Source organism: Cataglyphis hispanica, chromosome 3 (assembly GCF_021464435.1).
Source record: "Cataglyphis hispanica isolate Lineage 1 chromosome 3, ULB_Chis1_1.0, whole genome shotgun sequence".
Lineage (NCBI taxonomy): Eukaryota > Metazoa > Arthropoda > Insecta > Hymenoptera > Formicidae > Cataglyphis > Cataglyphis hispanica.
In genome coordinates, this window is record NC_065956.1 from 313,557 (window position 1) to 329,513 (window position 15,957).

Here is a 15,957-nt window from a genome sequence, read left to right on the forward strand (position 1 = left end):
ATAGGCTTTTAATGCGCCACATCGGAGGAGTATCTAAATACCGTGGCTGAAAGTCTTCCGATTCATTTGGTAAAAATGATTATTTTCTTTCTTTAAAATATATGAAAATTTTTTTAGCGATAATTAAAAATTGTATCTCGCTTGCGAGTATCAGGATGAAAATATTTATCTATGAAACTTTAGTCGAACGTTTGTGACCTCGAGCGACTTCCGAAATTCTTAGTAACAGGAACGAAAGAAACAACAGTCGTAAAACACATCGCGTAATGTTATGTATAACATCCGAGAGATTGAAAAATGAGAAGATAGACGGTGATGAAATTAGCGGTCGGTCCTTCGACAGTCCTCCGGCAGACTTTATCTTAAAACCTCGAGCGGTTAAGAGAAAGAGAGAGAGAGAGCAGCGCCTACAAGAGTGCATTGAAGAAAAGCGAAGGAAGGGCGCGGAGAAGGTCGAGACGGAGGACGAACAAGGTTCGTTTGCCCGCCTGCACACGTGCACCTATATGGTAATTCCTTTCGGTTGCGGCGGCCGAGAGTGTCGAGAATTTGACGACGGGGATACGCCATAAAAGTATGCCCGACTCGGCCAAAAGAGTATATATCGAGGAACATGCGCGGGCACGGGTGAACGGACCACCGTATATATTCTTTTTTTCTCAGCTGATTAACTTGCAACACGCGCAATATTTCTTCGCGCGTCCATTCATTTTTCATTTTTCACTATCACGTTTAATTATTATACTTGAATATAATTTACACGAAAGTGAAAAATATGCTTTCCAAGGTGACAGAAAAATTTATTTTTATCCTAACGTTGACAAAATTAAGTAACAAAACTTGAAGTGCATGTATGGATTTTAAGAATGATTTAAGATATAAATGCACATTTCCAACAACAGCTTTTTTTTGCATTGAACTCTCTCTGATGATACGCGAGCTATAAAAATCTCTTTTTACGTTATTTTATTCTTCTTTCTCTCTCCTTTTCATTTTATTCAAAACTTAGATAATATTTTCACTTATTTCGTAACTGTGTGTATATAATTTTTTAATTTCTTTCCAATGATTCATATCGCTAAAATTATACTTAAAATTTTATTTAAGATTAATTTAAAAAAATAATAGTAGGAAATTTAAAAGAAGCGCGATTAATCTGGATAGCTTATATTTGTTTATCGATATTTTAAATTTACAACCATTCGTAGTATTTTATCGTTTAAAAGCGTTGAAAAGCCCCTCGGTTATTGAACATTGGCGGGGATACCGGGTGTCTCGTTCGATCAGCTGCGCAGTTGAACGAACGTATGGTTCTCTTGGCGTACGTTTCAAGATACAACATCGATCGGTCATTGTTCACCTAACGATAACGTTGCTTACTTGCTTCATGATTGTATGCGATCTATATCGACTACAGCTTTGTTTCACCGTGATTTTCAACATCTTTGTTTTTGCGGCGATTGAAAGAAAAGTTTTCGAAATATTTGTGCTAAACTATGCTTTCCTTTACCTATGGTTTCCTTTAAAGCAAAAAGGATGGAGGAACCATATGTATTAATACAACATTACGACATGGGGTAAAGATTGCGATAGTATTTTGCATCAATGTTTTGCGCGATAATAGACATTAATATTAATTATATCGCCGACAAGGGAGAGAGAGAAAAACTTGCGAAAGCTGCGAATTTTTTTTTTTTTTTTTTTTAAACCACGGTTGGTCGCGCTTGCAAATTCTCTCAATGCGATCGTGTTTATCCGGGTTTGCCGCCCACTGTGCTCCAACAACCGCAGGTGTGTCGGAGCAACGTGCTCAGGGTTTCTTCGTCTATATAATACCATAAAACAACGTATCCCGAGAGATATAATAAATTGATGATTCTCTAGACTTATTTTTTTTTTTACGATTGTAGCATTAGTTTTAGCGAAAGCGAGAAAAAGATAAATAAAATAAACAGCTGGCTCACTTTTGAATGAAATTTGCATCCTTTTTCTCTCTCTCTCTCTCTCTCTCTCTCTCTTTTCCTTTCTCTCTTAAAATATTTCGCGCTTTAATACTGATAATCGGGATAATCGGGATTAAAATTCGACTGAAAATCCCGACAAGCGGTCGTTAAATCTTTGGCGGCATATTCACAAACATTCCGCAACATCGATCACCTTACTATGTCGACTTACGTATGAGAAGAAGGGGTGAAGGGAGAGAAAGAGAGGGAGGGAGATATCTAGCCTATCTACTTGGTTCATTCACCGATTCTTACCGATATTTTCGAGGAAAATACATATCCACGTCTCGGTTGAGAGATAGACACAGCACGGCACGGCAGTGCTACTCAGGTATACTCGATTATCCCGACTTCCGGTCGCGGTAAAGGTGTGCCTAGGCGTAGAGTTATACCCACGCGACCAGACACAGACGATCGATGGCGAAAAAAAAAAAAGAAAAAGTCGCGCTACCATAAGCTCATGTCGCGGAGAGACCTGTTTCGGTAGATCGTGCGGTTAAATCACGTTCGGGCATTCGTTACGATGCTAAATCAAGTGTACGCATACGTGAATGAAGTAGCATCGTATTACTGGGGATAGGGAGCAAAAATGAACAGCAGGCTATCGGATTCTTTCGACTTCAATTGTTTTGTTGAGAGCATAAATCTAAAAATGTTTTATTATCTCTGCATTCTGGCAAATTTTTTTGTTTTCTTTATGTACTATTTTGTACGAAATGAAACAACTTTTTTTAAAAGAGATGTATTATTTTGAAATCTTTTGGTTTTCCTTGTCCAGCATATGTATAATAATACTTTTCTTTTATATAAATTATAAATTGCCATTTGTATATAAAATTCATATTAAATATGACACACGCATATAACGTGAATATTTATCGCTATCGTTCAATTTATCATTTCAGTTTGTTGATTTGGGCATGGTAACTAGCATAGAGTACAATCATAAGTCTGTGGAATCGGCCAGGAAAGGTCAAGAGGTTTGCATCAAAATTGAGCCCGTACCGGGAGAAGCGCCGAAAATGTTTGGTCGTCACTTTGAAGCGAAAGACTTTCTCGTCAGCAAGGTAAGTGCATTAGCTATCAACTTGTCAGCCTATTTACTTTAAATCGAAAAAGAATTATAAGAAGTGATTGCATAATCACGCAAGAGACAATTTTTCAACTTTCAAAATCGAATATTACATAAATATAAATTATAGAAAGATAAGTGCACCAAATTTTACATCTTGTTGATAATAATAATACAGCCTTAATTATAATTAAATATTATACGTTATTTGAATATATTTCGACACATTCAATAAATTCCAAGCTCGATAATTTTAATGATTTTTCACACACGTTGAATTTATTATCGCTTTACTTGCGTTAAACCACGCAAAACTGAGAAACGCGTTTTTGCCTTGACGCGAATTCGACTTGTTAGTATGCGAGACCTAGATCGAAAAAGGAAGATGAACATCCGGCGGCGATCGCCCGTCCGCCATCGGCTTCCGGCCTTCGTAGAAGCTCGCTATCTTCTCCCCTCGTTCTCTCTTCTCTCCCTCTACCCTCCACTCTTTTTCCTTTTTCGTCTTCCTCCTTCAGGCTGGAATATCGACTATAAATCGACGAGAGAATCGGCCCTGCGCTCGTTCGGAAACTTTATTTAACGCTGCAAATCCTTTACTTTAACAATTATCATACATATACACATACGCACATTCAAGGATTTATTATTTAAATCATACAGAGTAAGCTTTAGTAGATATCACATAAACTTAATAAGTAACTATTGATATTTGGGATCTATACAATATGACTCAATTTAAGAAAATGAATAAAATTAAAGAATTTATACGTATAAGAGTTTTAATTATATCACTTTATATAATATGTGTGTGTGTGTGTGTGTAAAACTTTTATTTTTCATATTTTATTATCAATCACAGCGATGCTTTTACACGCTCGGAAAAGATTGAGAAAGTTTATGCAAATAGGCATATGTTTTCGAACATTTAGATAAAACGAATGTAGATGTTTAATCGTAAAATAATTTTAATGAATATAATATTGAGGAAGAAAAAAAAAAAAATAAAGAGATAAGAATTTGAAAATTTTATTTTATCAATCAAAAAAAAAAAAAAATTATATTGTACAAGATATTAATTGATACAAAGATTATATACATTAATATGTGAGGATGAATGAAGATGTAAAACGGGGCTGAATGGATCATATTTCAATTATTCCGTCGCCGTTACGTTATTCTCGAGGAAATGTGCGTAAAGACTGTTGCGATCGTTAATTAAGACGGATGTTTCGTAGGCTTCCTCCCCTGTGGGAAACTCTACTGGGCGTCTTTTCTTCGGCGTACAAACCGACGTCTCATCTTCATTCTTTCTTCCTTCTCCCTTCTCTCTCGTCCCTTCTTACATATCCTCCGCCTGCCCCCCCTCCCCTCCCGCCCCACCCTTCTCTTCCGCCTTTTCCTCCTTCTTTCCACGAGTCTGTTCTATCGTTGTGCTTCAAACATCTTCCTGTGCTTTGGTAAGCGAGCGGAAGTCGTCGTTACCGTTCGGTTCGTGGAATCAGTTCCGGAAGTATCTTGTTCCCACGATGATTCTCCCAAAGTCGTTGTTCCGCCGACGTGTCGACTTATACTTGAAGCGAAGCAAACGCTTTTGCTTTTGTTCGTTTGATAATGTCTGAAACAAATATGAGGCGAAAAGTCACGAATAAAATGGTGTGCCAACGCATTAATTTTTTCACTTTAACAATATATGAGACGATTATATAAAAGAGTATTTTCTGCACTAAAGTGAAAACTTGGGCTTCTACAAGCAAGAATTTATCGAAAAATATAGATAAAAACAATCTTTAATTAAATAACTATAGTATCTCCGGTAACTGTGTATTTCGAATTAAGTAATTGTGTAACTTAGTCATCGAGATAATGACGACATTTATAGGAAAACATTACAAAATATATGTATAGGAAAAATATTTTACGTACAAAATATAGCAAGATAAAAATGCTCGGTAGAAAAAAAAAAAAAAACTCGATATAAAGTCCATTTTAAACTATATTTTATGACGGAATTTAGGATGGAGTTTTATTTGTGCCATAAATTTTAATGCATGTTATTCCGATATTTTTCATATCACACGACATGTAAAATAATTTAAATAATTCTGTCATACAATTTATGGATAGTCTAAAAGTGAGCTTAAAATGCGAAGGAAATGTAGGATTTTTTTTTTGCTTCAAGCTTATAGTCTGAAACACAAATGTTTTTACTCCTGCTTTCAGCATAGAACATTTGCTTCGCTTGTTTTGCATCAGGCATAATATTTCTCGGCTTACTTTCCTCACCGCATCTCTCTCGAAGATGCGTTTATTTATTCGAACACGGAAATAGTTCGTTCTTAATCTTGGCGCGAGGAAACGAAGAAAGTGGATCACGGAAATTTGCGTGAAACATCTTAACGGCGCTGCAAATGTTCTGCTTTCAAAAATTTCCTCATTTATAAAACCGATTTTTGAAGGAGTGACATCTCTCCCTTTTTCTCTCTTTCTCGTCAATCGATTCGGCGCGATCTTATCGTCCTTTCTTTTTTGTCACAGAGGCCGAAATTGCATAATAACTCTCCGAGAGACGAGCGTAATCGCGATCACGAATTTCGCGTGAAAAAGTTAAATCTTTAAATTAGTTCTGCGCCTCGCGTCGTCTGTGAAATTTTTTATGATTACCGCGAACTGTTGTATATTCAACGTTCCGCGTACTTTACGAGCGGTAATACGGACGTAGGTGGGGAAACGTGGAGAAGGGAAAGGAGGGAGCGAGGTGGAGAGCGAAAAAGAGAGAGAGAGAGAGAGACGATAAAGCGGTACCGTAGAGAGAACAGAGGAAACAGCGAGTCAGAGAGAGAGAGAGAGAGAGAAAGAGATAGAGGCAATGGGTACGGGAAGAGAAGAGATGGAGCGAGAAGGGGCGTGGCGGGAGGCAGGCGTCCTCAATAGCCGCGTAAAACCACCATTGTGACCGATCCATGAATGAAACGGGACTTCCGGCCGGGAGTGAGGGCGGAAACAGTTGTGAAGCGTTACGTATCCGACTGGTGTACGCGCGCGCGTTTGTGCGCTTCTCTATTTGCGAAAAGCGTCACACGTGAAAATTACCCACGATGCCGGCCGGCCGTACGTTAAAAAGACACACGCGCGCTTCGAAAATGCCGCAGCTGCCGCGATTACCGCCAGAGTTGTTGCTTTATCGGGATTTCGCCTTCAACACATTGCCTGCCACGTCACATGAATGACGCTTGTGTTTCCGTTATACATAAGTTGCGTCATTCCATTATGTAACATGTGACGCTACATTTTTATCCCCCTAAAGCGCTCACGGATGAGTGATGCCTATGTACAATTTACTCTCGATTATATTCGCGCTCGAATTATCTTCGAGTTACAAATTATACATGAGAGTTTCAAATAATTTTTATACTTGACGTTAGTTTTCAAGCGTTACAAGAAAATGTGACAAATATTACGAGAATCTTTTGCTTTTTTTTTTTTTTATTCTTTTTCGACCGTCATATTTTTCAACAGTTTTAGTCTATTACTCCTTATTATTAAGCATATCTAAATATCCGATAACGATTCTGATGATAACACGATTAACTACAGCACCATTTTTCAAATTGTTACAGATAAGCCGGCAGAGCATAGACGCGTGCAAGGAGTACTTTAGAGATGATCTGTTGAAAACCGATTGGCAACTCATGGTGGAATTGAAAAAACTCTTCCAGATACTCTAAGATATGATGAGGATCATGGCAGCGACATTATCCTAAGACCTCTTGCTTTTCCGGCGCCTGCTCGGCAAAAAGATCGGATCGTCAATGAGTTCTATGATATCGCGAACCGAATCTCCTGCATAGTCGTCCCAAACATCACAAGGATATTATTATAAAATACGCATCTACAATATGACGTACGCTGGAACTTATCCTTCCTTCCAATTTCGAATCGACGTTTCTTTCATCCTTTCATGCTTTCGCCGAAAGTACCCGGCGTTTAGACTTATGTTGAAGAGCATGCTACAAAAAAAAGGATGCGAGAACGAATTTCAAACTCGCCTATGTCTTTGAAAACGCATGTTTGGCTCGCAAAGTTTCAAGGATGATCGATGAAGGAGATTCGATCGTTGGATTCGGCAATTGCATTTGGAATATTTACAGACTATAGCTTATCGCGAAACAGTACTCTCATATTCTTTCGACAACAAGAATGAAGAAAAGGTAAAAACAGTCGCATCGGAGACGAAGCTTTTTTGAAAGTGTGCGATCGCGAAAAGGAGAGAGTCACTCTTGATGGAATGTCGTGGGTGGCAACGATGTTGTAGATACGTGAAGAAGCGAAGATACAGGAAGAGGAGAGAAAAAGAAGAGAAGAGGAAACGAAAAAAAAAAAAAACAAACTCTAATGAATGAAAGAATCGTATGAGAACCTCATGTGTTTTATATGTGTAATCTTTGTATAAGACAAGCCAAGTATACTGCGACCGGAAAATAAAGATTATGTGCTTTCGCAGAAAAAAGAAGTAAGAAAAAGGTATTTTGTTTATATATATATATTATATATTTTTTTTTGTTCTCATAATATGCGCCGATGCTCTCATTCATTACTGTGTTATTCTTGATCAAGTTTTCACTCAAGACATATATATTCGATATGCTCGCAATTATCAGTAAGTATATCTCATGTTTTAAAAATAAATTCTGTACATTGAGAAGAGTTTTTTTACAATGTTATATTGTACTACAGATATTGCAATAATTTATCAAACTCGAATTTGTCTTTAAACCTTTGCCTTCTCCTAATTTTGATGCAATTTGATAAATTTGTAGAACAAACGAAAATCTTTAAGCAAATGAACCTTTGAAAAAAAAAAAGTATACTTTTGTTGTAATGTCTGATTAAAAACGCAAAGATGAAAAATATGTTTCATTTCTATAAAATTTTATATACAGGAAGGAAAAATATTTCCACAAAAATAAACATTTTCGACATGCGGATAAAGCAAACATTTCAGGAATAAGACATAAATAATTTAATAAGTAGTCTTATATAAAATAAAGATAATTTTTGTCTCTATTCTTTCACAATGACAACATAATGTACGTTTATATTTATTTAAATAACCGCGTCCTGCTATCCACTGAAAATTATCGAAACCAAATGTGCGTAAATAGAAATGGAAAAATCGTACAGAACCCTTTTTAGGAAAAAATTCCATTTAATTAAATTTATGGATCCTTTTTCCGCTTCTTGAATCTTCATTGCATGTTTCTGTATATTATTAAGACATTCGGCAATACACCCTGATCGTGGGAACACACGTTTTTAATTGGCTGAGAGTAGCAATAACGCCGGAAAGAAACTCGAGAAATAAATCGACGACGACGACGAGAAAGATGACGACGATGACGTGTAACGTTACGCAGTGTCGTAGATCGCGTATCATTCTCAAATTCTTCAGAACTCTCACCCTCCTCTTTTTTTTTACGCCGCCGGAAGTGACAATAATAGGATCTTGCAGGCGTGCAAGATCGATTGTGTGCGTGGAATCGAGAAATATACGTCTTCGTAGTCGCTGCAACTCGAAACATATTCGTTTACGTAAGTCATATAAGCATTAATCGGATTTATTGATTTCGTCTCTGTCGCTCTCTTACGCTTATTATTTTACATTGATACGTGCCTTCTATTTTCTCCCCTTCAAGTCACCTATATATAATTGTCGAAGGATACAAACCATCGGTCAATGCAAACAATAACGTGAGATAAATTTTAACGTAACCCATCATCTTGGATAATAAAGGTGACTTTGGCGAATAAGGAAGATGTCGCAATATATAATCGATTATCTATATATAGAGAAAAACATTTTTGTCGTCTATTTGCATTCTTAAAGCTTAATCGCTTCAACATAGAAAGCATTTAAAATTAATTTCTTTCGGGAAAATCTCTAATTTAAAATTGAAACAAATTTTTATTATCTTTATCATATTTTTATTATACACTATCTACTCGAGTATAGATCATTTTTTTTTAATATATATATATATATATATATACAGTGATTCACGAAATAAAATCAAATATTTTGAAGAAATTTCAAATTATTTAAAAACAATATCTTAGAGATATATAATATTATTTTTCTTACGATAATAAATTGTAAAAATGTCATTTTATATGTGTCGAGTGTCTTTTCTCTTTACATGTAAATTACGTATATCTCGCTGATACGATGTAGTTTATATACTTGATCATTTAGCAATTGCTAATTTTTGCGTAAACTCGTGCGCCGGAAGGTGGACGATTAAGGTTCTCGAGTTGTTCGAGTCCGTCGCTAGTGGAAGTCGGAAAATATATGTCGTGTCCTTGCTGGGAGCAAGCGAGAAGGCGCGCGCGAATCGGCAAGCCGCGCTCAATAAACGCGCACGTCATTTTTCGAGTCATTCATGCATCTGCAGGTTGTCCTCGCGCCTCCTCTCTCCGACTGTGCGTGACGTGCGATGCGACGCACTGTGTTAGTGCAACTGCATGCGCACGTGCGTGCTCGTGCATTCATCGTATATATCGGCAGTATATTTACGTAAAATCGAATGATTTATAAGCTGCATCGCGATGCGACGTCATCGATCGAGTCTTTGCTAACGTTAACATTAAAACTGATATACCGTATATAATGATCCGGTATATCATTTTGTTGAAAATATGATAAAAATGTGACCTTAGTAATCATAGTTTGAAATCATTATTATATCCAAAGAGATCCTCATGCTACAAAAAAAAAAAAAAATAAGAATATAATTATTTATAAGTAAACAATATGCAATGTCCGTGAAATAAATGTCAAAATTTTGAGGAGCGTAGTCTACATTCACTTCGAGGATGAAAAGAGGCCAAGAATACTTATTGTTAGTTTCTAATAATAGAAATATATTTTATTATCGTTTTTTGAAATTGCTGTAGAATAATTAAATATTTAATGTTGCGATATAACATTTTTGATGAAAGCGACGTAATAAAAATAGGTCTAAAAATGTGAGAGAGAGAGAGAGAGAGAGAGAGAGAGAGGGGAGTAGGAAAAATATAATTGTGAAAATGAGGGTAACATTTCGCCACTACTATTCCGAGTACACTAATCTCTTTATATCGCCCGAATGACTTACTTAATTAGAGGCAATTAACCTTGCCATTACTGAAAGCAATGGCGCAGGAAAATATGGAGAGGGAAACGAGGAAAGAATCTAGAGGTTTCCAATGAAATCATTCGTATTTTAAATTTTAACGCGATTTTCGAGCTATGAATGCATTTGAGTTCCGGAATTCAAACTTCGACTTGAAATCTCAAACGTTAGAGATAAAAATTACGCATCATCAATTATACAGAGGTGTTTAAATCCAAATTCTAAAAAGTTGCTATTCATTAATCCATTACCATGACCTGACTCTGAGAATTGAAAGAAATGAAAGAAAATACAAAAACTTGGAAAAAGAGCTAGTAAAGTCCCGCTCGATCGCAAAAGGGATTTTTACGGATGAATGGGCGTGAATTGCGTGAACAGACTAGGGTCGTCGTCTGTCGACGAAAAATCCCACCATGGGCTCCGTTGTATTTCACGTAAAGTAAAACATTCAATCGAATGCGACTGTTCGTCGACTCATTGAGGACGTGCTGTTACCGTGCTACGAAAGAAGAATGACGTTGAGGGAGGGAGGGGGAGGGGGAGGGGGAGCAGAGGATGATGTACGCGCGATTCTATCGAGCAGGACAGAGAGGGAAACCAAGAGGAGGGAAAGAGAGGGAGTGAGATCTAATAGGAGAGGGGACCGAACGGGAGGGGAAAGGGGTTTCCACACCGGATATCCTCTCGAGGGAAGCGGTGCACGCGATTCGCATCGCCGCCACGCCCGTGTGGCGTGTAGATATAAACGTCGTCGCTCGTATTACTAACAGTATAAATGGCCGAGAAAAGACAACCGAGGCTGCGGGCTCGATTGGATTGTTCAGCCAACGCGAGTTACTTGTCTCGTGTCGCGAGCATAATGCAAAATGACATGAGCGAATTGGCCAAATATCTCTTTTTAGTAATTTTAATCATTATTATTCGAGGGAAATAAATTCCATAATTTGACGTATCGATATAACTAGTAGATATAGATAATTGTACACTTGCGAGATAATTCACGCACGATATCATTAGAATATTAATGTGGAAATTGAATTGAAAAATTGATCGTAAAATCGACATGTATTTTGACAAGTTTCTATCTATTTCTATTGACTCTGATCATATTACGAATGCTTGTTTTTATCCGAATGAATAGATTAATAGATCCGCTCTTCGTCGTGAAAATGACGTACAAACCAATCGATTGTTAGCTGCCTTGTAACACTCTGCGCTTTTTTATATTAATGCTCTCGACATTTATGTGTACGTTTCGGAGAAGTGAGTGAGAGACTTGAGTGAGTCTCGTGATGAACATTCCCCGTACTGTCCGTCGAATCATGAATCGACCGATGAATATCATGGCAGCGAGGAAGTGCCTTTTGCCGCTTCTCGGAATAAGTACATTATATTTTGCCTACACGGTTGCAACGCCGTCGTTATTCCGCGACGGTTCGATTCGATGTAAGCGAATTAATTGAAACGCGTTTCAACCGCGATGAAAGGAATCATAAAATCTTTTATTTATTTATTTTTATTTTATTTTAATTTTTTTTTTTTTTTGCAATATTCGATCTTAGATGCGATAAACACTGACATATAATTAATAATCTATATTTGAGAAAAATGTTATCAATAATCGTACAAACATTATTGAGGAGTATTACAGACAGTCGCTCTCCTCTTTTGCTTATTTTTTTCTTACTCTCTTCGCTTCCAAGAATATCCCGAATAGATTCTGAGCGTTCATCATGACTCACAACTCACAACCAGAATCGTTCGACTGTTTAACTTCAATCTTAAGCATTTGACATCTGCGAAGGATTGACCGTAAGGTTAAAAAAATCATCGACAGCTGACAGTAAATTAATGATAAATGTATATATATATTTTTTCAATCACAACTGTCATGTTGCACAAATAGCCAAGTACGATACATACGGCGTGAAATAAACACAGACACGAAATGTGAAACAGTAGCGGATACGAAATACAGTATTGCAAAAGAACTTCTTAATGATAGCAGTAATTAATTCTCAGGGGCGCAGTTTTCGTTCAACTTTTGTACCCCACGACCACTTTTGGACAGGTGCGCGCCTCGGTGTCAAATTCGCAAAGGCCATAGGGTGTAACGTGACTTAAACTAATGCTCCGTGAGGACCTTGAGTGCCTCCCCATATATGTACGTGTACGTACACATATAAACATTCTCACCCGTATTACCTTATTAGATAAGCCAAGGCGCTCCCTTCAAGTACGTCCTGTTGCTTTCGGAAAAAAAGAGTCATTCAATCTTGCCTTTTTTCATGTCGAAAGATGCTTCATTTTTATGAAAAATTATTACTATTCTGAGAATTGCGATATTAAAGTATTAAGGGATTGATTGACGTTTTTAATATTTTGGTAAATATTTTGGTTAATACGAAAAAACTAATGTTACAATTGCAACTGTATATACGCGTATAATCCCCATAAATTTCTTTGGAAAACTGCTAGATCGTAATTTTGGCAAGTTGTGTACATTCTTTCTCGTAAAACGCAAAACGATAAAATTCACGCGCGTGTTTTTATCGCAACAGGATCTCCAATAAATCATGATACAAAATTATGAATGAACGTTTTCAATCTCTGTAGGTGTATATTACGCTTTATAGGGGTTATCTCTAGCGATCGTCATCGACGATCATATGTTTCCTCATTTTGTCTTAATATTCTTTTTTTTTTTATCGCGATAAAAAAGCTGATGAAGCGAAATTGTTATTTATACAAAATAAACTTATTTGAGTTATTGCGTTAGTTTCTGATTTAGTGACGTGGTCATTTTTCATATGACTAATTACGCGAATGGGACGAGCCCAACTTTTATAAATTATAATTCTTATCTAAGATGGTGAACATAATTATATTAATATTAATTATTAAAATATGACCTGTAATTCATAGTTATTAACATATAAAGTTGAGAAAAACTTGACGAGAGAGAAACATAATATCGCTGGAATTGCATTTACGGTTTTAGCGTAAAAAGGACGAAAAGGACATGTCGCTTTTATTCTATTCTCTCTCTCTCTCTTTCTCTTACCGTTTGCCTAGGCGGGTATATAAGAGGAGCAATAACGCGCCTACAAACATATATTTAATACACACACAGCACCTTCGTACGACATATCCGCAAGCAAATGGAACGAGCGTAGAATGTTGGCAGGGAGAGGAGAAGCGAGGTCGGGGCTGGGAGCGAGGAGAAAGAGAGAGAGAGAGAGAGAGAGAGAGAGAGAGAGAGGAGGAGATCGAAGGAGCGGGAGAGCGAGTGACGTTCGTAAAGGGCGACGAGTGTGACGAGGACGAAAGAGGATGTAGTCGGCGGACGTTTACGAAGAGAACCGAGTCGCTCCGACATGTGGGAGAGCCAGATACTACTATACGCGCCGTAAGGCGGTGAGTTACAACGTTCGATCACCTGAACGGATACACCCATTCTACTATTGCCGTGCTCCCCTCGACAACTCCGCTCGACTACTGTCTTTTAAACAATTAATAATTATTACGCGCATGCAAGCGCGAATAGAAACTTGCATCGCGAGAATTAAATTCTCTTCAGTGCGTATTTTGGTAAAAAGAAAAAAAAAAGCGAAATACATAATTAAATAACGTAAGATTAATTATTAAGTGGAGGAAGAGACTTTTTCAATTGCAATAAAATATAATGCAAAATAAATAGAATAGGATATAAATATATATTTTACGCATAAATAAACATACATGTATATCGAATATGATAAAGTAATAGCAAAGCGAAATTATATTAATAATCTAAGAAATGTGATTTTAAAAAATTTTTCTAAAGTAGACTTGTTCTCTCTCTCTCTCTCTCTCTCTCTCGTTTCTACGATCGTTCGAAACCCGCGTGGTATGGCAGCTCCGCGAGTCGGTCCTGGCCGCACAATACGAGCATGAATGAAGTATCGTGTCTGACTCGTCAAGTATAGGAGGATGCGGGGCTGGGCTGGAGAGAAGGGAGAAGGTTCGCAAGCGTCACGGTGCCTCGATGCACGAGACGCGCGTGTGGGTGCCTTGCGCATGAGCGAGAGAGCATGAGCGCGATGTGTACGTACCGCTCTCGCGCCTTTCAATGCGAGAGGGACGGCGCATGCGCGCCCCGGAGGAAGAGAGAAAAAGAGAAGGAGCGAGCGGGACAGAGACAAGACGCCGCTCGAGCTGTTTGTATTGTATGCGAGTAGAATTTACACCGTCGCAGCAGCGCCGTGCGCCATCCGGTCGTTCCAGAAAGCTTGGAGGGCGATCGCCACTCTGCTGGACAAAAAGAGAGAGGGAGCGGGAGAAAGAGAGAAAGATAAACGGTGGCATGTCCGCTGTGTTTGTGGAGAGAGAGAGAGAGCCGTCGCGTCGTATTGCGTACGATACTTTGTGTAAACGCATTTTGTGGAAGCCGCAGACCACAGGACGCGATACATTTGGACATTACACGAGCGATCTGTCATCCGTCGCGGTAGCATCTGCCGGACACGTCTCGCCGCATTACCTCGCAACGACGGAAAGATTATCGTCTTGTCGGATCGTGCGCGTTATACGGTGACAAATTTTTACGCAAATGTGAGCCTCCTACTGATGAAAAATCTTTCTCCGGTACTCGTCGATGTATTGCGCCGACAAATGACGCGAGCCGTAAAGGAGGTTAGGAAACGTCACGTCACGTCACGACGGTTGAACGGAATGAAAGAATATGCAAGTATATCAAATAGTGGGAAAGGATCCAAGCCGATAGTTTGATAAATAGATTCGCCGAGGAATATTCCGCGAAAGATCAAGTGGGAAGAAAGATTGACGGAGGAGAGAGATCCGACCCCGGTGGCCCCGGCGACGAAGTAATACGCGCCTGACTCCGCACTCGCCACGAGCTGTACACCGGCATGGCTGCCGAGGCCAGCTGAACTTTTGCTTCTCTCTCACACACAAAACTCAACTCTGTCATCTCCCTCGCGTACGCTCGGCTGAGTGAGTGAACGCGCGCGCACGAGCGATCGTTCCCTCTACGTCCTCTTTGCTCCTCTTCACTGCTCGCCCTTCGATCAACTCCCCTGACGGTCTTTCTTTTCTGTCTCTTTTCACTTCCTTCCACTCTTTACCCGCTCATAATCCCACCGTTCTCGTCTCAACGACGCGAGAGACGAGGAGAGAAAGAGAACGCGCACACTATCGCACAAGTATATATCACCCGGTATTTCAGAGAGACACGCGCGAGTATTTCTTTTACGTGTGTGTGTGTGTGTGTCTGTGTAATACACATTAGCGCGACCCGGAGGCTCGCCATTCGGGAGAACCAGCGGAGGCGCAAACTCCTACATACGTTCGCCAACCCGATTCTATCTATCTATCTGTTAAGAAGGCGCGATAGCGTATCTATCCCTCCCCCTTGTTGTTCGCCAAAAAATCGTCAATGCCGTCATTCGCGCGTGTCGTCATCGAAGACGCGTTACAGTGATACGTCGGGGAAATAGCTCCGGTTTAAAGACAGAAAAAAGTTTTCGTAAAAGAAACGAGCGCGAAATAAATATTGCGAGCAAATATTGTTTACCGTCGTCGTTCCGACGGGTGAGAGGAGTTTCGGATACCGTCGACAAATCGGGTAAATTCAACGATCTCGCTATTTGACGCATCGGCGAGACGTTACGAAAGGTATTCGCGCACCTGTCGTCGTCATCGACGGCGT

General features: G+C 38.8%; 1 protein-coding gene across 1 annotated transcript in view; it reads left to right on the forward strand.

Annotated features, from left to right (window-relative positions):
- The window catches only part of LOC126859517 (eukaryotic translation initiation factor 5B), a 33,645-nt gene extending 26,180 nt beyond the window's left edge, over nucleotides 1-7,465 (forward strand). The window contains 2 exon segments of the mRNA XM_050610900.1: nucleotides 2,909-3,070; nucleotides 6,696-7,465. Coding sequence (XP_050466857.1) covers nucleotides 2,909-3,070; nucleotides 6,696-6,803 — 270 coding nt within the window. The 3' untranslated portion in view covers nucleotides 6,804-7,465.
- Nucleotides 7,466-15,957: the final 8,492 nt, after the last annotated feature.